Source organism: Typopeltis vanoorti, chromosome 7 (genome assembly GCF_054136105.1).
Source record: "Typopeltis vanoorti isolate ZY-2024b chromosome 7, IOZ_Tvanoo_1.0, whole genome shotgun sequence".
In the NCBI taxonomy this organism is placed as follows: domain Eukaryota; kingdom Metazoa; phylum Arthropoda; class Arachnida; order Uropygi; family Thelyphonidae; genus Typopeltis; species Typopeltis vanoorti.
This window is the reverse complement of record NC_143555.1, coordinates 56,363,377-56,388,504: the sequence shown is the minus strand read 5'-3', so window position 1 is coordinate 56,388,504 and position 25,128 is coordinate 56,363,377. Positions and strand designations below refer to the sequence as shown.

Genomic DNA, 25,128 nt, shown 5'->3' with positions numbered 1-25,128 from the left:
CTTGTCTCACACCAGATTTAACATTAAAACCATCTTCCTGTACTTCCTTCAATTCTAAGTGCCGACTTACAACTCAAATAAAGACTAAGTATTGCTTGATATAATGCCCCATTGACACCATATAACTGCAGCATATTGAATAGCTTCTCTCTCTCTTGGCACTTTGTCATATGCCTTTTCCAAATCAACAAAACTTAAATACAGATCTTTGTTATATTCCCATGCTTTCTCGACTATTTGTCGTAAAGTGACGATTTGATCCCGACAGCCTCTATTTGGCCTGAATCTAACTTGTTCTTCACCCTGCTTTTCTTGCACAATTCTTCTCAACTGTTTCTCAAGTATACTTGCATAGATCTTGCCAGGAACACTCAGTAGGGAAATACCTCTGTGATTCTCGCATTCAGTTTTATTTCACTTTTTATATATGGGTACTATGAGAGCTCTACTCCAATCATCGGGAATTCGTCCCTCTGTCCAGGTTTTCTGAACTATGCAGTGCAGCCACTGCAAGACTCTTATACCACCATACTTCAGCATTTCTGGTCAAATATCATCTACTCCTCCTGCCTTTCCACATTTCAAGCCTTTGAAGGCTTTTTCTACTTCAAGTATGTATTCCTGACTGCATGCCTGGTCAGTGTTTTTTACCACTGTGTTGTCATCACTGCTTGTTTCATTTAGCAGTTTTTCAAATTTATATATGGGTATTTCACTTTATATATGGGTACTATGAGAGCTCTACTCCAATCATCGGGAATTCGTCCCTCTGTCCAGGTTTTCTGAACTATGCAGTGCAGCCACTGCAAGACTCTTATACCACCATACTTCAGCATTTCTGGTCAAATATCATCTACTCCTCCTGCCTTTCCACATTTCAAGCCTTTGAAGGCTTTTTCTACTTCAAGTATGTATTCCTGACTGCATGCCTGGTCAGTGTTTTTTACCACTGTGTTGTCATCACTGCTTGTTTCATTTAGCAGTTTTTCAAAGTAATTACTCCATACTTCAAGGATATCTTTTTCTCCCGTTTTCATGTCACCTTAATCATCTCTAATTCCTTTTACAGCACTCTTTCCTCCATTCTTAAGCTTCTTCAACAACCTCCAGAATATTTTGCCACCTTCTTGATATTTATTTTCTATATTCTTGCCAAAGTTTTCCCATGACCTTTGTTTAACTAGTTTTACACAGTGTTTAGCATTCTTGCATTTGTCTCTATATTCTCTAAGAGCACAAGCAGACTTATTTGACTGGAACTTTTGATATGCTTTCTTCTTTTCCTTCACTGCCTCTTTAACTTCCTGTGTCCACCAGGGAGTTCTGATTTTTTTATCCTTACAGACAACCTCACCACATGCCTCTCTAGCAGAATCAATCAATGCTGTCATCACTGCTTGTTTCATTTAGCAGTTTTTCAAAGTAATTACTCCATACTTCAAGGATATCTTTTTCATCTGTTTTCATGTCACCTTTATCATCTCTAACTCCTTTTACAGCACTCTTTCTTCCATTCCTATGCTTCTTCAACAACCTCCAGAATATTTTGCCACCTTCTTGATATTTAAAGTAACAAATAGTGGTTAATAGTGGAGTTGAGTTCAGGAAAAGGCAGGTAAAAGAGGGCTCAGTAGTTCGTTCTCTGTTGTTCAATTTGTACATCAATGATATAGGACAAGATATGACAGGAAATATTCTATTGTTTGGTGATTCAAAACTGGGAAGAGCAACAGTAAATGAAGGTGATGTAGAGATCCTACAGGATGACTTAAATAGATTAGCAGCATTGGCAAAGGTAAACAGCTGCCAGTTTAATGTGGCAATTTGAGAAGAAAGGATCACAAGTGGTGTACTATATTGATTGAACTAAAATGCAGGAAACCGAGGCCCGGGAATGAATTTTTGAGGGAATACTGTGAAAGGAGCCAAAACGGCACATCAGATTACATGGTTGTTGAAGAGCACACTAAGAAGCAGGGATAGTGAAGTTATTGTGTCCCTTTAAAAGGCTTTAATAAGGCCACATGCAGATCTTGATACCTGGATTCCATGGGAATGAGATGAAGATATGATGAAGAAGATCCACAGAGACAAGTGACAAAGATTGTGGTAGGTCAATGGAATGCTCTCTGTGAGGATAGACTGATAATCTATGGGCTTTAAAACGTAGCTGATGAAAGAGAAAGCGAAAAAAACATGATAGAAGCATACAAATTATTAAAGGAAATTTAAAGGATTCACATTGAAAATTTCGCAGTACATGGCAGGAAGGAAGAGAACGAGAGATCACCAGTGGAAATTGTGTAACCAGTGGAATGGGTTGCCAGAGGTAGTTGCAAGTGCTCTGCCTCTGAATGAGTTTAAGGAGAGAGACATTCATACAATACCTATCAAGTATTTGATTGGTATTGTATGAATGATTGCTCAAGTGACCAGTGGTGTGAAGCTGCCATCTGTGGAATTATGACTGAACTCCTCTAAGTCAGAATCCCATCTAGCCACTACAGCGATACTGTTCATGCCTTGCACATTGAAAGACAGCGCTAGCCACAGTTGCTCTGAGATGGTTACAGTGCAATCGCTCTGGTGATGAAGCCACTAGAACGGAAGCATCAAGGCAGCCATTGAAACTATGAAGCCACTGCTTCCCAGGCTGCACCATTCAGGTGTGACGTGTGGGCACCAAATCATCCACAGACGATCTAGGTACTGTTCCGGATTCCATGCTTAGAAGAGCAGCCAACCTACTGCAATCCATTGAGACTCATTTCGCAGTTGAAAACGCTAACCATAGAATCCAATGGCAAAACACCAAGCTACTACATCAATCCATATATAAACATGAGCATTTGTTACTGAGATAAAGAGGCAATAGGCTTCACTTCGGTGAAGTAAATTTATTCAAATTAAGTGGATATTAAATCCAACATTATTTCTTAGTCGAATAAGAAACTCAAGATAAAAAGATTACCTAATCTCTAATCTAAGAGTTCATCATCATCATCAAATTCCTGCCATGTACCCTCAAGGGGTGTACAGGATATGATAGTATTACATGAAAAATTTCATCATTACTAACTTCCTATCTACAATTTTCCTCCAAATCAAATTGTTACTTGTCAAGACTCTAACATTATCAGATTTTATATTTCTATCATCTAAGGCACTTTGTACAGTATCAATCTACCTATATCTTGGTCTTCCTCTGGGCCGTTTTTTCTCTCTTGTTCCATATGAATTTATTTAATTGACTTCCTACCACACCAGCTTTGTTGATTCTGTTGTCTATTTCCATATTTAATTTATCATCTTCACTAAAAACTGTGCTTAAGTAGCTGAAATGTTTTACTTGTTCCACAGGTTCTCCGCTCACAACGCAGTTGACATTTTCAACGATTCTGCCTATTTTCATCGTCTTTGTCTTTTTATTGCTGACCTTCATACCATATCTATTACAACATTTATTCAATTTAGTCAGGGAATCTTGCAGACTTGTAGCAGATTTATTTAGAAGTATAACATTGTCCTCATAAAGCAAAGCGCTGACATTAACATCTCCAATTTTGATATACTGTTTAATACCACTTTCCTTCATAATGTGATCCATATAGATAATGAATAGCAGAGGGGATAATGTACATCCTTGTCTCACACAAGATTTAACATTAAACCATCTTCCTGTACTTCCTTCAATTCTAACTGCTGACTTAAAGCTCAAATAAAGACTAAGTATTGCTTGATATAATGACCCATTGACACCATATAACCGTAGCATATTGAATAGCTTCTCTCTTGGCACCTTGTCATATGCCTTTTCTAGATCGACAAAACTTAAATATAGATCTTTGTTATATTCCCATGCTTTCTCGACTATTTGTTGTAAAGTGAAGATCTGATCCACACAGCCTCTATCTGGCCTGAATCCAACTTGTTCTTTGCCAAGCTTTTCATCCACAATTCTTCTTAACCGTTTCTCAAGTATACTTGCATAAATCTTGCCAGGAACACTCAGTAGGGAAATACCTCTGTATTCTCTCATTCAGTTTTATTTCCCCTTTCATTATATGGGTACTATGAGAGCTCTACTCCAATCATCGGGAATTTGTCCCTCTGTCCAAGCTTTCTGAACTATGCAGTGCAGCCACAGTAAGACTCTTATACCACCATACTTCAGCATTTCTGGTCGAATATCATCTACTCCTGCTGCCTTTCCACATTTCAAGCATTTGATGGCTTTTTCTACTTCAAGTATGGATATGTATTCCTCACTGTGTGCCTGTTTAATATTTTTTTACCACTGTGCTATCACCGCTTGTTTCATTTAGCAATTTTTCAAAGTAATTACTCCATACTTCAAGGATATATTTTTCTCCCATTTTCATGTCACCTTTATCATCTCTAACTTCTTTTACAGCACTCTTTCATCCATTTCTAAGCTTCTTCAACAACTTCCAAAATATTTTGCCTCCTTTTTGATATTTATTTTCTATGTTCTTGCCAAAGTCCTCCTATATCTTTTGTTTAGCTAGTTTTACACAGTGTTTTTACACTTTTGTCTCTGTATTCTCTAAGAGCACAAGCTTGACTTATTTGACTGGAACTTTTGATATGCTTTCTTCTTTTCCTTCACTGCCTCTTTAACTTCCTGTGTCCACTAGGGAGTTCTGATTTTTTTTATCCTTGCAGACAACCTCACCACATGCCTCTCTGGCAGAATCAATCAATGTTTTCTTCAGAATTTGCCACTGAATCTCCAATGTTTGATTTCTGTTCTCAAACTCTTTCATTTTTTCTTCAATAATCTTTGTGTATTTTAGTCTACAGTTTGCATCTGAGAGCTGCTCAACTTTTATTTGCTTTAAAACTTTCTTACATGTTATTCTTTTCAATATGAAATTCAGTTGTATCCTGCTCAAGACTAAATAGTGATCACTTCCAATTTCAAATCCTCTGTACACTCTGGTATCCTGCACCAGGGAGAAAATATCACTATCAACAATAACATAGTCAATGAAACTTTTCTTATTCCTCACCTCTTCTCACCATTTGAATTTGTGCACATTTTTATGTTGGAACATGGTGTTAGTAATAACCAGTCCATGTCCTGAGCAGAAATCCAACAGGTATTTGCCATTATTATTAGCTTTGCTCTTTTCTCCAAATTTTCCCAAAATATTTTTGTATATCTGAGAATAATTTCCTACTCTGCTATTTAGATCCCCAATAAGGACCAAGTTTTTCTTTTTCATTGTGTCAGTTGCTTTTTCTAAAGCAACAAAAAATTCCTCCACTTCTACCTTTATAGAACCTTCTGTGGGACCATAGGCACAAATAAGTCTCATTGTCCAGTTCCCCATTCTCATATTTGCCCACATCACTGTACTTGAGACTGTCTGCCATTCAAGAAGATTTGCCTCGTATTTAGTGTTGAATATTATGGCTACTCCTTCTTTTCCTTGATTCTTATTGCCTAAATATAACATTTTGTATTTATTGCTCAGAAAGATCTCACCAGTTTTTGTCTTTTTTGTTTCAGTCACCCCTAATATGTCGATCTGGTACTTATCTAATTTCTCAGCTAGCTCCATTTCTTTGCCATTCAGGCTTCTTATGTTGATAGTACCGATCTTTAACTCTAGTGATGTTGAGTTGGGGTGTGTTTTCATATTTGTGGGGGGGCTTGTTTAACCTGGCGATGCCCCAGCTGGCATGAAATTTTGTCATGTTGTACCATCATTTTGTATTTTGGTTTAAGCCAATAAGAATACAATTTGGTTAGCTAAATCCCAAATTGCCAGCCCATCCTCGTTCATTCAGTATTCAGATAGATACCCAACAGGGTGCACCACGAGAAGGTGAGGATTGGACATTAGGTCAGAAGATCTGGTCAGTTCTCCGCATTCCTTTAAGGGCTATGTGGAGGTCAAGCTCCGATCACTGTCCTTAGGAGTTGTGTTTTACATTATGGGAAAATACTAAGGACAGTGATTGGAGCTTACTCCACCTTTACTTCAAGTTGCCCCAGCATGTACCACCTGTTGGCTTATGCTTGGACTCGCCGAGCTTTTATAGTTTTATATATATATATATCTTTTATAACCTTTCTATCTTTGAGTTGCTTATCCGGCAAAGAAATAATGTTGGATTCAATATCCACTTAATTTGAATAAATGAGCATTTATATAAAGAAAGTGCTGAAGCATTACATCATAGATCTAATCTTAACTGGAACGACTGTCTCACTATTCCAAAAGTCTGGGAAATTGTTATCCTCAATTGTATAAAATAAATTTTTCAGTTGTATTTTAAATTTAATTACAGTCCAATAGATTTTAATCCTTAAACATGCTAGTGTGTACATAGAGGGATTCCTAAAGTGTAAGCATGCGCACTAATGTTTTTTGAATGCAATTCCTATTGTTTAATAACTAACAATGATGTCTTATGATACTTAAAACAAAATATTTACATATTAAAATAGAAGTTAATTACTGTGTGATTTTTTAGTTATGAATACTCCACAGGTTTCACTATATAAGAAAAAGAACTTCCTAACACAATTTTTATACTTTATTAGAATGTGAAAGGAAGTGGTGTTGTGGCAGTAGAGTGTGTGTCACTACATGTATGAATATGCATTTGTTAAGATACACTCATCTCAAATTTCTTAAGTGATAACTGTTGCACTATCCATTGCATTTTTTATGTCCATCCTTGACATATAGCATGGAATAAGTATATGTAGTTTTTTGCATTTCTGGTAGTGACTTTGTTTTGTCTTTTCAAGAACTTGCACCATGACAACTTGATGCAAAGAAAAAGTCAATTCATCTTATTTATATTCGCATTTTGACCTTCCCCCTCCTTTTAAAGAAATATTTTTTCAAATATTTGAAATTAAAAATTAACTTCAAAAATTAATAAGAAATAATAGTAAATAATAACAAGAGATAAGATGAAGTAAGGATTATTTGAAAATTTTCGAATTTCAATTAATTCTTATGGAATAAAACTTTCACTAGCCATTGTATTTTTCATATATGCATCCTCAACAGATAGCGGTGTATAAATATGAACAAAGCATAATAACAAACTAAAAAAAAAATTTACAGAAAATTTTATTACCAAATTTTCAGAATTTATTCTTTTACTGAATAACAAAAAGAGGGAATATTTGGATTGTGACCCTGATAAAAACATTTCAGTAGCGAGATAGCCTCTTTCTTATAAGCATCTTTCTTCATTTTTAAATCTTCAGGATAGTCTACTGATATTTCCAACACTGGAAGAACTGACTCGCATCCACCAAATCGATCATTTGCACAAACATAATACAAGTGACTAACATTAAGAATTTTCAAAGCAGCTGCACACATTATACATGGTTCAAGGTTCACATAAACCTCGACCTTTTCAAAAACCTCATCACTATCTTTCTTATTTTTGCTGCACCACACCAACACTTGATCAATGCAATTCATTTCTGCATGGAAAACTGCATTTTTTGTATTATTCACTGAATTGGCCCCTTTTGCAATAATGTCTCCCTCATAGATCATAACACAACCAACAGGAACCTCTCCTGTATCTAATGCACATTTAGCTAAATGGAATGCTTCTTCCATTTCCTGATATTTTTTTTTCCTTAAAATGATCAGGGAAAAACAGCTTCTAAATCCATGATCTAATGAAGTAAAAAAAAAAAAAACTGAAATGGTAAAACTGCAGTTCAACTGAAAATTTTATCAAATATGTTTTTACACTGCTTGATACCTGTAATATCTGACAAAAGATTAGTAAATCAGGTTGCTCCAACGAATAATTCACATAGCAAAACTGAACCTCAAATGATCACCAAAAACAAACAGAGATGACAGATCTAATATCAGGAAATTTTCTTTATTTTGCCTAGAATTAGAACAAAAATAAATTAGGCTTTATAAAACTATTATACATTTTTCATAAGAGAATTACTGGTATAAATAATTCATGTTAATTTACATGAACATGCAATTACAAAAAACATAATACACAATTATGCCATAATTACTGTTACGTGTTTATCAGGGGAGGGAGGGAGAGAGAGAGAGAGAGAGATGTCTAGCTATATGGATTAACACGCAGTGGGGAGATTAAGAGAACCATGTAGCTGTAATAGAATTTCGCAAGCTGAAAACACTCAGGATCAGTAGGATGTTTGTGTATCAGATTATTAACCATTATAACAATACAGAAGACATATCTGAGCAACAAAGAACAGGTCGTTAGAATGAAACAGCTCATGAGGGCTGTGAAGGCATGCTTCCATCATAATTCTGTGACAACACAGAACATCATGTCACGAGAAATGAACATGTCGCAGAGAATGATGTCACATGTACTAACTAATGATCAGGTGTGAAAGACTATTGTTGTTCTACTGGACACTTCTTAACACTACAGTTTATGCAGCAGGGTGATAAAATCAAAGTCACTTCTCCAGTGGTAAGAGAACTCAGAGAGGTCATCACCCTGCATCAGTAATGGTTTGGGGAGGAGTATGTATCCGAGACCATCCAATTGCATTTCTGTGAGAAAGGGGTCAAACCCTCTGACAAAGTATATCAAGACACTTGTTGTACTCAGCCCCTGAACAATGCCTTATTTCACAGTAGGTAGTGGACTTTCCAACAGGACTCAGCCCCTGCACACAACAGTGGTTGGAGGTGAACATGCCACACCATGTCACCATCTGATTTACCATCTGGAAGTCCCGATCTGAATCCATTGGACTGAATTGTCGTTGGAGCTTGAGAGAGTAGCCTGCAAGAAACAACACCCGAGCATCTGTGGAGCCTGAAGATGGATTTGAAGCAAGCACTGGCAGCATTTCTGTTGAATGTTGTGCATGCCACCATCAATCACTATATGGCCTCAAACTTCAGGCATGTGTGAGGACATAATGGGAGGGTGGGGACATTTCAAACATTCAGTTCTGCTATATGGAGAAAAGTGAAAGATAACAATGTAGTAGCAAAGGTTATCAGTGTGATGCCGAGGGATGATGAGTTGCAAGAGAGAGAGCCAAAATCATGAATGGTATGCTAGTGGAGCTGTGTGAATAGGAGGAAGTACAGTTTGTAGATGTATGGCATGTGTTTGAGGAAAGAATGAAATTATATATGTGTGATTGGTTGCATTTGAATGGCTTTAGAATGAGTGCACTGGAGAAGTGTTGCTGGATGGAAGTACAGTGCGTGATGTGTGCAAGAAATCAGAAGAAAGAGATGAAGGGAAAAATCAAGATAGTATTAAAGAGACAGAAGGGTTTGGCAGTGGAAACAGTAATGTGAGAGATGAAGATAGAACAGGAATGCAAGAGGAACAGGGAAATGGGAGGGGAAGCGCAGATGGACAGGGAGAGTGGATGTTGAAAGTGGCAGTGAATATGTGTATGAAGATGAAGTATACTGCGATGTGGGTGGGTAAGTTGAGACTGAGAAGATATATGTGGTAAGTGGTGATAGGGCAGGTGTGGTGAGGAAATCACAACCAACAAGTAGCTAGGATAGGACTGGTTATAGACCTAAAAATGAATTACTCTGTTTGTTTACAAATGCCAGAAGTGTCAGAAATAAGGGAGATGAAATGGTTTCACTGATTAAGTTTACCTGCCCCAAAATCACTGGAATAAGTGAAACATGGTTGAATGAAGATAATATCCTAACAGGAATAGAAATGGAAGGCTACAGTATTTTTCATGAGGATAGAATGGACAAAAAAGAAGAGAAAGTGCTGCTGATGATCAAATGCAAAAAGACACACAAAACAACCTTTCAATGACAAATGAAATACAAAACATGGAAAGTTCCTGTCAATTAAGTCAGCATGTGCTCTGAGAGAACACAGAAATATGTAAGAAAGCAAATGCTGTAAAAGTAGCTAAACAAAGGTCAAGGGAATACTTGGGTAAAAAAAGAAAAATAAATATATCTTCTGAAATGTTAATGGAGACTACTGAAAAAGCTTAGAAATGGATGAAAGAGCACTGCAAAAGGAATCAGGGATGATCACAGTGACATAAAAAAAAACTATTTTCTACTACTGTTCTGTAACTTCAAGAAGAATGCAGTCGGTAATACATATCAATATGCGAGATAAAGAAAATAATCAAAAACCTAAAATGTGGAGAGGCAACTGGAACAGATGATATTCAACTAGAAATGCTCATATATAAATATATAAGTTTTACAATGGTTACATTGCTTAAATCAGAAGGCTTGATCAGAAGGTCATATTGTGAGTGATTGGGATAAAGCTATCAATAATACCTATCTATAAAAATAGAAATAAAACTGAGTGTGAGAAACAAAGAGGACATTTTCCCCCTACTGCATAAGGCAGCAGTAAGACTACCTTTAGATAGACTAAGAAAAAAATGTGCAAGAGAAACTCCAAGAACAAGCTGAGTTAAGGCCAAATAGAAGTTCTGAATCAATTTTCACTTTAAGACAAATAGTTATGATTCACAGGCTTTATGGCTGTTCAAGTTGTAACAGCATTTATGATTAGAACCACATAATTCAATACATGTAACACATAATTCATATTTAATTTACATAATACATGCCAAACTAGCATGCTATTTTCCAAGTGAATAAATGGAAAACCAGTACCTAATCACTATTTGATTTTTTTTCAGTATAACTCTCTTAACATGTACAAACCTCAAACTCCCCTTCCCACTCACACAGAAGCATTCAATTACAACTGATGAATGCTTGAGTGGGTGAAAAAAAAAAAAAGAGTGATGAAAACTAAGATACAGATTCTTAAATATCTTGGTTTTGTAGATCTGGAAAAGGCACATGACAAGGTGGCAAGAGAAAATCTTTTCAAAACTTTATAATATGATATAAACAGAACATTATACATAAATATGATACATTATATTGGATTTATTGGACCATGGTTTAGATAAAACATATGTACATAATCGTCAACAAGTTCCAGCTAGGGTCTGTCTGGCTTTTAACATTAAATGCAGTGACTTAAAAAACAGTTAAACAAATTGAAGAGCACGCGTGACATTAAAAGCATAAAGCGTGGAGACTTAGTCATTTTTATTAAACCGTGTTTTATAATTTTTCGCAAAATTTAGTTCTGCTAAACAAAGAATTAAGTTTTTCCAAATATCTTTTAATATTATGCCTTCGTTCCTATTGAAGTTGTCTCCTGTCCGTAGCACTACTGCAGCTTCTTTAAAGGGTCTACATCTGTAATCCTCTTCAATGTATGGCATTGAGATGTTGTCCCAATCTATGGAATGGTTTGAAATTGAGAAATGATGTGCTAATCCTGAGGTGTCTGTTCTGTTATTATTTACATCACCGACATGTTCCTTCTTTCGGATTTCTAGGCTTCATGAAGTTTGTACTATGTAAGTCAGTCCACACGAACATGGTATGCTGTAAAACCCCTGCGTATTTGTAGAAAGCGATGCTGTCCTTAGGAGATCTTAATAAGTGCTGTGTAGTTAAAATAGGTTTAAAAGCAACTCTGATGTTAAAAGGCCTCATGATTCTTGCTATTTTGATCGAGAGTGAGCCTGCATAAGGTATGACAATGGACGATACGTACTGTGTCGCTAGAGGTTGTTTCTATAGAGGATCTTTTTAATTATATTTTGTGGATAAACATTTTTATCCACATTTTTACGATGGTTATCCACAAAATATAATTAACTAATTAATTAACAAATATTAACTATCAAAAAAGAACATTATACATATATAGAAAAATATCTACAAATACATAGTCTATATCTGAATTGCAAATTAGCAGCTAGGATTGAAAGAGGAATATGCAGACAAGAGTGAACACTATCCCCACTGTTCTAAGTGTCCTAAAAAAGGTTTCAAGACCATGTTTTTCTAAGTAAAGGACGTGGTCACTACTGATTGAGCTAAGTTGCAGAAATGTTTTTTCACTTAATCACATTTGGCAAGAAATCATATTCTTGTTTTAATACTAGCAGTCTGTCCAAATGGCAGCTGAGCCTTTTGGTCTCTTGCCAAAGCAACTGGTCATAATTTCTGGCCAACACTATTCCCACCCTATCATAACCAGATGGCTCTATTGCAGCATCACCTACAGAAAAAGCCAATCTCCTGGTTTCACATTTTGCTTCCAATGTGTGCATAACTGACAATAGCAAATGCCACCCAACCGTTACAGATGCCCAACATATGCCCCTTATATCCTTTTGCCAGAAAGAAATCAGAAAAACACTGTCCAAATTAGATGCAAAAACGTCTCCTGGTCCTGACAGCATTCCTCCAATTGTCCTGAAAGGCTGTGCACCAGAACTGACTCCTATCCTATGTCGCCTGTATATACTCTATTACTCTACTGGTATCTATCCCACAGCCTGGAAATTGGCCTATATTCAACCAATTCCCAAGAAGGGTGACAAGTCTCTTCCATCCAACTACTGCTCTATCTTCTTACCTCAATCCTGTCTAAAGTAATGGGAAAAAAAATCATCTATTCCCAACTCTTATGCTACCTTGAAGGCACCCACCTAATAAACTGACTGCCAGTATGGATTCTGTCACTGCTCATCAACAGGAGATCTCCTCACATATGTCACTCATCTCTGGATAAATGCCATGAAGAGGTTTGGCAAATCTCAGGTGGTTGCACTTAATATCCCAAAGCTTTTGACCAGGTCTGGTACAAAGGCCTTACTAAGCAAACTACCATTGTTTGGTCTGTTCCAGGATTCCTATAGTTGGATTGCCAGCTTGTAGTTGGACGTACACTATGTGTGGTGGTGGATGGTCCCTTATCCTCTCACCATTCAACTAATGCTGGGGTTCCACAAGGTTCTGTCCTCTCACTAACCCTCTTCATGCTATATATCAATGACCTATTTCAGTTGACCTCCAACCCAATACACAGTTTTGCAGATGACAGCACACTGCACTCCTCCCTTTCATTTGATAAACCTCTACACACAGCCTACAGAACATCAACCACCACTACCCTCAATTCGGATCTCTAAGCCATCCTCCAATGGGACTCAGATAACCTCATCAATTTCAATGCTAATAAAATCCAGTTCCATCTTATTTCTCATAAAACCATTTTCTCCCAGTATTATTTTTGACAACACCCAAATTCCCACACAATCTGAGATCTCTCTTAGAATTACCCTGACATCAAGCCTCACCTGACATAAACACATCACAACCATTACATCTTCAGCTTCTAAAAAAACTAGGATTTCTCTTTTGCAAAAGATTACTTCACCCCTGAACAGCTGTTAACTTTAAACAAATCACAAATCCACCCAGCTATTGAATACTGCTCTGACATATGGATTGGGGCCTCTAAAAGCTCCCTTAAAATGCTTGACTGATAACCAATACAGAGGAGAGCAATTAGGCTTATTAATGACCCATCTCTCTTTCGCACAGATATTCGGTTTCCATATTATGTGTATTCTACAAATATTTCCATGGGAAATGTTCATCTGAAATAGCATTGATAATTCGCCCCCCCACACACACACACAGTACTAAGCTCGTTGGAACATGTGCAGCTGATGCTCAACATCCCTTCACAGTGCACCTTGAAACCCACAGAACTGCTGTATTGTGGAACAATCTTTCTCCCTGTTGCATTTCCTAAGGAATATAATATACAGTCTTTTAAATCAAATGTAAACAAGTTCCTCTGAGTTATATTTGCAATTTTTGAACTCCTGAACTTCAACTTCTCCCTATCTATGAAAACTCCAAGATTCCTAGCATGGTCAGTTTCCCTCTAGCATAATCCTGCCAATATAGTACACCATGATTACATCAAAGTGAACAACTTTACTTTTACTGACACTGAACTGGAAGCCATTTTCACATGCCACAACTGTAGCTTATTCAAATCATTCTATAAGTACTGCATATCACTTGCATTCCTGATTACCCAACCTATCTTCACATCATCAGCCAATAGCTATATATCACCTGTTAAATCCTTCCCAATATCATTAAATAAATTTTTCACCATTACCATTGGGTAATGGTGAAAAATTTATAGACTCCTGAAATTCTTTAATAAAGTCAGGATTACTGGATTTCATATACTGGAAAAGCTCCTACACTCAAAGAATAAAAAAAGGAATTAAAGAGGATAACTGAAATAACTATGTGAGAATTAGTGGACTTAAATACATATTAAGATGTCACAGGAGAAGCTAAATAATATTGAAAATAACACACAATAGTTTTAATAAAAGAAAAAAAAAATGGATTCCAAAAAGGCTTATCTTGCATCAACTCAATTTTTACTTTAAAAATCTTTTGATAAAATTACCAGACAAAAGCTGTTTAAGATATACCACACCAACTCTCTAGAAGTCTATTCAAGAAATACAACAATAATCAAATCAGATCGAATATCAGAATTGAAAGATATATATCAAGAGTAGTGCAATAGAATGAATTCTACTATCCTCTCCACTTTTTAATTCTTTCTGGGTGTGTTTAAAATACTGTAGAAAAGCAGAATCCATTTGTTATACAAATGGACCCACAAAGATAAACACATTATTTGCAAATAACCTAATTGCAGTAGATACATTAGAAGGTTTACAAAATCAATAAAATCATTAAATGAAATCTCAGAATGGTAACAATATGAAATTTTTCTAAGCCTTTTTTTGACCGGTTCCCGAGTTAATCGATCTCTGGCACGGGCGAGCGGGTTCTTCCCCCGGAAACTCGGGTTTTTCGTCCTGTAAACTCAAGCAAATCGACTGTAGAACCCACATTATTTCAGACATTAAATATATTGTGTTAGGGTTAGGGACCACAAGATGGCAGCACATTTGAGCCGTCTCTCTTCACTGTGTACCGCTTAATTAGTGATAGCCTGGGCCATCTATCTCTGATTGGTACCAGTGGAGATTGAACTGCCCACTCAGTCTCCAAAAGCTAGATAGGGCTAAATGGCCTCACCTACTCCTCGTATATGGGAATAAAAAGGCATTAGCTGTTTTTTTTTTGTTTGTTTTTAAATACTTTCAGATATCTAGGATGTGAATTATCATATGAAGATTAAAAAAAGAAGATCTTCTTCCTTTCCAGGCTTATAGGCCAAGTGGCCTGTTCTGGACTCAATTCCATCTTTTTAAGGGTCTTCCTCTGCATCGAGTACCTTCTGGATGGTAATTTAGAATTTGTTTAGGTATTCTGCTTGTATTCATTCTCAGTATGTGTTCTTTCCATTTTTCCTTATAGCAAATAACTGTTTCATTTAGGGAGGTTGTAATTCCAAGTTTTTTTCCGATTTCGCTGCCTTTCATTTTGTCCATTATTGCGACTCCTTCAGTTCTGCACAGAAATTTCATTTCAGATGATTCAATTCTTCTTTCATCTGCTTTTTTTTATTGTCCATATCTCACTGCCATAAAGTAAGGTTGGTTTAGCTACTGTATTGTAGATTCTTATTTGTGTGTGTTTTTGTACATGATTGGGTTTGAAAATTTTATTTATAATGCCTGTTACTTTTAAAAAGTTTGATATCTTTGGTTCTATATCAGCTTCATTTTCATATGACATTGTGCAACCTAAATATTTGAGTGTATTTACTTGATCTATTATTTTGTTGTTTATTACTATTTTGCTTCTTATTGGATTAGCACCTTTGAAGGCCATGACTTTTGTTTTGTCTGTTGATATTTCCATACCATGTTTTTATCAGATTATTTAGCTGCATAATGATTTTTGTAGTTCATCTTCATTGTTTCCAAGGATTATTTGGTCATCAGCAAAAAGAAGAGTAGCTAATCTGGTGTTACGGTTTATCTTGAATCCTCCTTCATTAGTTATCTTCCATTCTTTTATCTATGTATATATTAAATAAAACCGGTGAGAGAGAGGGCATGAAATTTTGTTAAATAGCATAATAAATAATATATTTAAGCCAACCCTAGTACAAAAACATACTAGAATCTTATATGGACAATAAAGAAGAAGAATGATGGACCATATTTCACCATATGGATGACAAAATATGAACCATACAGAAGAATGATGAAATTGAAATGATATACCCATCTGTATTTCTCAGAAATAGATGGATGCATGAGGTAGGACCATAAAACAAATGAAGAAATTTTATAATCTCTGAATATAAAAGCAATAAATTATTACTTAAGTAAATATAAATAAAAATGAACAGAACATCAAATCAAATAAATATACAATAGCATCATCATCATCATCAGTGGTCTTAACAGACATTTAAGCTTCCATGACCTTACAACTATACTTTGCAACTGCAACCAAGGATAAAGTGGTTAGCCCCATGCCTCCCAGTGTGTCCTATGTCTATAAATGCATGTGTTCACAGAGCCAGTTTAAATATACAATAGCAGACTATCAAAATTAATGCACAGTCAATAAAAAATAAATGGAAAAAGAATTGACAAACCACAAAAGTAATAGTCTTGAATCACGATAAAAAGAGAAAACAGCAACTTTTTGATGAAAATAGTGCACCTATTCCCCCCCCCCCCCAAAAAAAAAATCTAGATGCAGTAAAGAGGAGAACAAATTAGCTTATAAGTTAACAATAAGATAAGACTTTTGCATTATGGGATACTAAATGCAAGTGATGTGAACCCCAATCATGAAGAAACTCCACATGCAAACTTTGCTTACACTTTGACAAAGGATAAAACTAAGAATATAATTTCTTGGCATCTTTAAATTATAGTTTAACCAAATGAAAAACTTTCAAAAAATTTATGATTCTTTCCTCACAGACTGACTCTGATTTCTATCTTACAAGTGCTGCTTCAGGTCTTTCTTTTACAGATACTTTAAAGAACACTGCGCCATTGAAATGGCAACCACCATTCCTCACTTTCTATTGGGCCTGTTAAAACAAGAAGCAGCAGCTGCCTAACATCCCTTTGCAGTAGAATGCAAACACATTGAATCCATTTCACCTTCTCCTCATATTGTTTACCAACAATACAACCTCTTAAAGAAAAATGTCAACATATCTTTCTTAATCCTCACTTGCACCACACACATGGAAAGACCCGAGTTCATATCCTGTCTAGGATGCAAAAAAACCTTAAGCAGTTTTCAATTGAAGGTGAGTTGGCCAGTATCGTACAAAAGTAGAGGGTTTGTTCCTCTCAGAAACTCAGATTTTTTGTTCCTCAGAACAGGCAAACCATCATTAGAACAATTAACCTACATACTGGCCTCATAGCCTGAGTTCCTTCGGCCATAAATCTAAAATAAACCAAACCAAAGCACCACATGAACTGCATTAACATTCTTTTACCACTAGCATATGGGATTTTAAATTCATTTTATTTCCATCCCTCCAGTCATAAGAGTCTTTTAAAATTAAAAAAAAAAAAAGCAATTTTTTTATGACCTCCAAGTGGAGTGAAATAAGTAAACATGTTGAGAGTTTTTACGTCACTGGCATTAATGTAAAAATAGAATAAAATATGAAAAAAAAAAAAAAAATTCTTGTTAAAAGTAGACTTTATAATTTGAATGGTTACTTAAGTTTATTTGGTCATTAAAACAATAAGAACAATATACAAAGAAAACAGTAGTTTCACTACTGGGAACCTGCAGCTTCTTTAGGACAATTACACATAAAAATTGAATGAATAACATAAAAAGTTTAAAAACTATTATAGCGTAAACAACCAAAACAAGGGGAGCCAGCAAAGTGCATCACATATCACACATATCTCTAGTACTGCTCAGAAACAACTAGCTGAAAAAGTGAAGCCACTGATCCAAGCAATCGCCTAGACTTGTCATACTCACCAAGCCTGTAATTCCACATATACCCAGTTTTAACTGAAAATTTAACACATTCAACCACCTCCCAGTCAAAACCATATGATCACTCGCACCAATTGGTGGCGATGTGGTAATATTCGTTATAGACAAATTCTCTGATGCAGTTACTAGATCTAGCACTCTCAATCCCCTAGTACATGCCATCACATGCTGTCTCAGGTAATTATCCCTTAGTAACTACATAAATTACATTTCCTTGCTCCCATGTGTCATTCCCCTCCTCCCAATGTATGTTCCCATAGCTGAAGTCCCCATTAATAATAATAATCCACCCTCTACTCATTGATCTTATTTGCTGATGCATATCATCCTTTACTTATTACCTGGTCTATAGAAGCATCCAACTGTATAATAATAATTATTATTCATCAAGTTCACTCAATTCCTCACATAATTCCTATTCACTCACCATAAGTGCCTCCAATCCACTTCCCAGCATACTCAAGTTCTGCATGCTGAAATACCTTAATAAATTGATAATTTAACATTTCTACTATATCCTCTGCAGTGGTTATTATTCTACAATTTTAACTAGTCAATATCATCCTTCCATAATCACTTTCTCCTACTAGCCACCTATCAAAACTCTGTGGAACTTCTTATGGTCATCTCATTAGCTAACTGCTCCTCATACGGCACTTTTGCTACACTTACTAAGTGAACCACCTTTCTAACCTGCTCTTTGTCCTCCTTATGGCTACTGTTCTTGTGCTGTCTCCATAATGTCTTCTTCCAGACTGCATGCCTCCCTCTTTAGTCATCCATTTTACACCTAGTTTATTTAACTTCCTGACCTTTGGAATACATTCAGACATTGCCAATACCAAACAGTTCCTAAGTTGAGTCCAAGCAGCACTATCTCCTTCTCATCTAATTACTCATTGTAAGGGAATATTATAAGGGTGTGCTAGTCATTTAACCAGAGTACAGTGTAACTGTCATACATATTTACTGTAACACAAATCAGTTACTGCTGGCCATTCATTACCAACACAACAGATTGCTGCACAAAGGCATAATGTTGCAGAAAAAAGCTATACCCCCCCACACACACAAACAAAGTAGTTATAGTACAACTAGGACGTTATTAGCTACCTACTGTCTGGTCCTAACCTTTCATCCAGTGATTCTCTCTCCACAGTCATTTCAAGGTTAAAGACATGACAACAATTGCTTTTCTGCTAGAATAGATGTCTCAGTACTACACTGAGATAAATGCATTTACTGAATGAGTTGGTATCCATGAAAGTCTTAGATAGAATATGACCCATCAGCCAATGTGAGAATGCCATTCTGATTACTGAAGGCCTGAAGAGACTCAAAAAACAAAAAGTACCATATTACCATGTTTTGTCTCTAGAGCAAGATTCTGGATTATCTAACTCATGGTCCATCTATAAGAAACATAAAATTAAAAGAAATTAAATTAAAAACTAAATATATATCTTTAATGACTGAGGAATTTTATTTCACAGAATTTTCACCCAAGTGTCTAGAGCATATATCATAAGTAACAAAAGAAGACTCAAATGAGAATGTGCAAGCTACACATAAATGATTCTCCCCCTTTTTTTTAGCTTCTCTTTGTTACTTATGCCCTTAGTATTTAGATGAAAAATTTCTAGAAAATAATAAAAAAAAAATTCATCATCATCAAATTCCTGCCATGTACCCTCAAGGGGTGTGCAGGATATGATAGTACTACATGAAAAAAATTACACCATCATTAATTTCCAATCTACAATTTTCCTCCAAATCAGTCTGTTACTTGTCAAGACTCCAACATTATCAGATCTTATATTTCTATCGTCTAAAGCACTTTGTATCGTATCAATCCATCTATATCTTGGCCTTCCTCTGGGTCGTTTTGCTGCCACCCTGGCAGAGAACACTTGTTTTGCTAATCTTTCCTCGCCCATTCTATTTAAGTGACCATACCACCTGAGATTAGCTCTGCTAACGCATTCCTGGATGTTGACAATGTCAAGTTCTTTCCTAATATCCTAGTTTTTAATATGATATTGCCATTGATGCCATCTGTTCACGCCTATAATCTTTCTCAGGACTCTCATATCTGTGGTCTCTAGTCTTTGGTCAAGTGTTTTACTTCTGACCCAGCTCTCAGATCCATAAGTTAAAACTGGTTTGAACACCGTCTTGTATACAGCTAATTTAGTGTTCCGACTATTTCTCTCTTATTCCATATGAATTTATTCAATTGACTTCCCACCATACCAGCTTTGCTGATTCTGTTGTCTATTTCTATATTTAATTTACAATCTTCAGTAAAAATCGTGCCTAAATAGCTGAAATGTTTTACTTGTTCAACAGGTTCTCCATTCACAACACAGTTGACATTTTCAATTATTCTGCCTATTTTCATTGTCTTTGTCTTTTTTTTGCTGACCTTCATACCATATCTATTACAACAGCCATTCAATTTAGTCAGAGAATCTTGCAGACTTGTAGCAGATTTATTTAGAAGTATAACATCATCCACATAAAGCAAAGAGCTGACATTAACATCTCCAATTTTGATATCATGTTTAATACCACTTTCCTTCATAATGTGATCCATATAGATAATGAATAACAGAGGGGATAATGTACATCCTTGTCTCACACCAGATTTAACATTAAACCATCTTCCTGTACGTCCTTCAATTCTGACTGCTGACTTACAACTCAAATAAAGACTAAGTATTGCTTGGTATAATGCCCCATTCACACCATATAACTGCAGCGTATTGAATAGCTTCTCTCTTGGCACCTTGTCATATGCCTTTTCCAGATCGACAAAACTTAAATACAGATCTTTGTTATATTCCCATGCTTTCTCGACTATTTGTCGTAAAGTGAAGATCTGATCCTGACAGCCTCTATTTGGCCTGAATCCAGCTTGTTCTTCACCAAGCTTTTCTTCCACAATTCTTCTCAACCGTTTCTCAAGTATACTTGCATAGATCTTGCCAGAAACACTCAGTAGGGAAATACCTCTGTAATTCTCACATTCAGTTTTATTTCCCTTTTTATATATGGGTACTATGAGAGCTCTACTCCAATCATCGGGAATTGGTCCCTCTGTCCAGGCTTTCTGAACTATGCAGTGCAGCCACTGTAATACTCTTATACCACCATACTTCAGCATTTCTGGTCGAATATCATCTACTCCTGCTGCCTTTCCACATTTCAAGCCTTTGATGGATTTTTCTACTTCAAGTATGGATATGTATACCTGACTGCATGCCTGGTCAGTGTTTTTTACCACTGTGCTGTCATCACTGCTTGTTTCATTTAGCAGTTTTTCAAAGTAATTACTCCATACTTCAAGGATATCTTTTTCTCCCGTTTTCATTTCACCTTTATCATCTCTAATTCCTTTTACAGCACTCTTTCCTCCATTCTTAAGTTTCTTCAACAACCTCAAGAATATTTTGCCACCTTCTTGATATTTATTTTGTATATTCTTGCCAAAGTCCTCCCATACTTTTGTTTAGCTAGTTTTACACAGTGTTTAGCATTCTTGCATTTGTCTCTATATTCTCTAAGAGCAAAAGCTGACTTATTTGCCAGGAACTTTTGGTATGCTTTGTTCTTTTCCTTCACTGCCTCGTTAACTTCCTGTGTCCACCAGGGAGTTCTGATTTTTTTATCCTTACAAACAACCTCACCACATGCCTCTCTGGCAGAATCAATCAATGTTTTCTTCAGAGTTTGCCACTGAATCTCCAAGGTTTGATTCCTGTTCTCAAACTCTTTCATTTTTTCTTCAATAATCTTTGTGTATTTTAGTCTACAGTTCACATCTGAGAGCTGCTCAACTTTTATTCGCTTTAAAACTTTCTTACATGTTATTCTTTTCAATATGAAATTCAATTTTATCCTGCTCAAGACTAAATAGTGATCACTTCCAATTTCAAATCCTCTGTACACTCTGGTGTCCTGCACCAGGGAGAAAACATCACTATCAACAATAACATAGTCAATGAGACTTTTCTTATTCCTAGCCTCTTCTCTCCATGTGAATTTGTGCACATTTTTATGTTTGAACATGGTGTTAGTAATGACCAGTCCATGTCCTGAGCAGAAATCCAACAGATATTTGCCATTATTATTAGCTTTGCTCTTTTCTCCAAATTTTCCCAAAATATTTTTGTATGAATTTTGAAAAAAATTCATGTAAATGTTTAATTGTATATTATTGAATTAATCATTTCTACTTATGTTCATGTTCTTCACAATATTAAAATACAGTCCTTCACATAATTGTTCATGTATTATCATCCCCCCCACCATTTTTTTTTCTTTCAAATAACCTCATAACTATTACTCATTATGAAAATTTATTATAACTTATGCTCAAGTTGCATTTTTAGGAAACCCTATGGACTTATGAAAAATATTTTCCTCGTTATTCTTTCTCATCCTTACTAAAATGCAAGTAAGCATTTCTCTCACATGCTTTTTTTTGTTTGTTTTATTTTCTTGTATTTTAAATGCATTTAATTTCTTTTTACCTACATTCCAGTTTTTATCTGTATTAGAGTAAATAATCATGAATATGGAAATTTATATTTCAGAAACCATGCTATACTAAACTTTAGTCAGGGTTAAAACAATTATAAAAAGCAGTATTCATCTAATAATGCATGGAAAACATTGAAAACACAATGACTGGAGGAAAATTTTCACCACCCCTCCAATAAAAAAAAAATTTGACTTTTTATTAAGAAAGTAGATCTTTTATGATTCACCTGTGATGTTTTATGTCAAACGTGTACAGAATTGCCATGAAATCAATGACTTAAAATTCATTCGTTGAGCACAATTCCTATTGGCCACGTACAAAAGGATGGAATATTGCATTAGAAAGGATTATTTTGGATTTGTATGCTCTTCTCTCCATCAAAACAAAAGAGTTGATGATGAAATTATGGCTTAATTATAATTCCACAAAATGAACTATCGAATAGTAATATATTGAAACAATGGTATTTTCTCTTAACCCCCAGTCAGTTTAGAATATGTGATATTTGATGTTTCTTCTATGCTTGATTTTCTCAGTATCCTCAAAATTTGCTCTGGAATGATATATATTTCCCTACAGAAAATAACCTTAAACAAAATAAGAAATAACAGGCTGACAGATATATTCATAGTCTGTAAAACTATCATATGCTTAATGAGTCTCAACTCCAGGAAATATTTACATAATGATAATAATGATATTTAAAACAATGCTAGGGCAGACAGCGCTAAAAGTGGAGATGGAGATGGTTCACTTTCAGATGAGGAAAAAGTGAAAGCATAATGGCAAATTTATGCATATACCACTATTCTAGGTTTAGGCAAGTACAAATAACAGTCTGTAGGTAAAACTGTTAAAGATATCGAGTCCATCAATATCTCTAAAATTTTTTTATGAGTTTGTGTTTCCCATTGCTTAATTAACAAACAAATGACAAACTATATGAGCTATAAGGATTTTAAACAACTGTGGGTGAATCATTTAGTCTTCTAAGGTTTTCTTATTTTCTTCCTTTTATAAGACAGGAAGACTTACCAGAGAACACACAGTAGACAAATACTACATTTCACTCTTTCCTCAACTGTATTGCAACTTTAAACAACAAATATAAGTTTGTCTATAAATTAATATTCTTAGGAGGATGGGGTGGGTGAAGAAAGGTCTGTGATTGTGATAAGTAGCACTGCATAAATATATGCATTGTATTTTTAAACCCCCCCTTTTTTTTGTCATTAAAAATATTTCTCATGTTTTTGCTTAATACAATCTAGGCATATGAATTGACATTGGAACAATAACCAGGTCTAAGAATTAATCTTCTGTTTGTGTTTCTTAAATGTGCATTATTAGGTGAATACTGCTATTTCTAAAACTGTTTCAACCTTAACTAAAGTTTAATAAGCAAAGTTTCTCAAATATAAACTTCCATATTCTTGATTGTTAAAGTTTAAAAGTACGCTAATAACTAATAAAAACTAACTTGATATATCAAAAATAATAAAATAAAATAAAATATTTAATCCTTTTTAATGCTATTTTAGCATATTTTTGTTTAGGATATTTCATCCTAAAAACAACCTAAAATATTTAGGTTGCCAATAAGTTAAATGTATCATGATTTAATAAGTTTGAACAATTCAAGTTCGCTCGGCTAGAAAGTCATGCACTTAAGATAAAACTTGTGACTTACTTGCATGAGTTTCTCATGACTGGGGCTATTATATACAAGTAACTCATAGAAATATCAACAACACACGATAGACGTTACGTTGATCTCATACATGAGAAATGGTAACTTTTTTTTTAATACGTTTCGATGCTAACGATAAGATGTGGAACGGCGATATTAATTTGGCTTGGAAAGGAAATGAAACGAAATATAAAGTTCAAGATTTTTGTTTCTTAAGACGTACTTGTGAAATATAACGCAATACTACGAAACACATACCATATTGTTCTGAGAAAGTAACTTAATTAACTTCACGCAAGACGTTGCTGACTATAAGGGTGAAGCAAAATGCTTTTATAATCCCTGCTATCTGATAAGGTTGCTGTGTAGGGAAAAGTTTATGAGCTAAGTGCTCTGCCTGAGTGGGTGCAATTTAAAGATCTTCATTTGGAAGTAGGATGGCCTTGGGTCTCCTATATTTGGAGAAGTCTGTTTCATCATAATTTGCTGCTTGTGGCACTAATTCATTTGGATGTGAAGAGGATGCTGAGAAGAACTTTACTGCTGAAGACTGCAGGAAAGAGTAGATGTAGGGGATATTTGTACCCCGGTGGAGTTGGACATTTCTGATATATCATGGTGCGTTTAAGATCATGCAGAGACATTTTTTTGCACTCTCTGTAGGTTGGGGATATTCGTACTTGAGGTGTGGCTCCAGGCTGGGGATGTATAAGTAATAATGGGTCGAATCATCAACTGATAAAGGAGCAGTTTTATTTTGGTATCCAGCTTGCTATTCCTACTGATAAGAGGGTAAAGCTGTGCAATGATTTTTGATGATTTTGCACATGAGGCTTTTATATGTGGACTGAAGGTTAGTTTTCTGTTCAGCAGTACACCCAGATATTTGGCTTCAGCTTTCCAGGGAATCTTGATATTAAATAGGAAGATGTCATCTTTGGGAGATATTGAGTTTTTAGTGAAGAGCATGGCAATACTCTTCTGAGGGTTTACTTGCAATCTCCATTCCGAGAACCAGTGCTCTAATC

At 35.5% G+C, this 25,128-nt stretch overlaps 1 protein-coding gene across 3 annotated transcripts in view; it reads right to left on the bottom strand.

Moving 5' to 3' along the window:
• The window catches only part of LOC150104691 (tRNA-specific adenosine-34 deaminase catalytic subunit ADAT2), a 98,218-nt gene extending 73,740 nt beyond the window's left edge, over positions 1–24,478 (bottom strand). Inside the window, exons 1-2 of one of the 3 annotated variants that reach the window (XR_016548545.1) lie at positions 24,359–24,478; positions 7,126–7,908 (exon numbers count right to left, since the gene is read on the bottom strand). Coding sequence is in view for 1 of the 3 variants with exons in the window: in XM_090395279.1 (XP_090251405.1) it covers positions 7,140–7,625 (486 nt within the window). In the remaining 2 variants the exon portion in view is untranslated. Of the gene's footprint in view, positions 1–7,100; positions 7,909–24,100; positions 24,228–24,358 lie in introns of those variants that run through there. The other 2 variants (XR_016548544.1, XM_090395279.1) reach the window with 2 other exon arrangements.
• Positions 24,479–25,128: the final 650 nt, after the last annotated feature.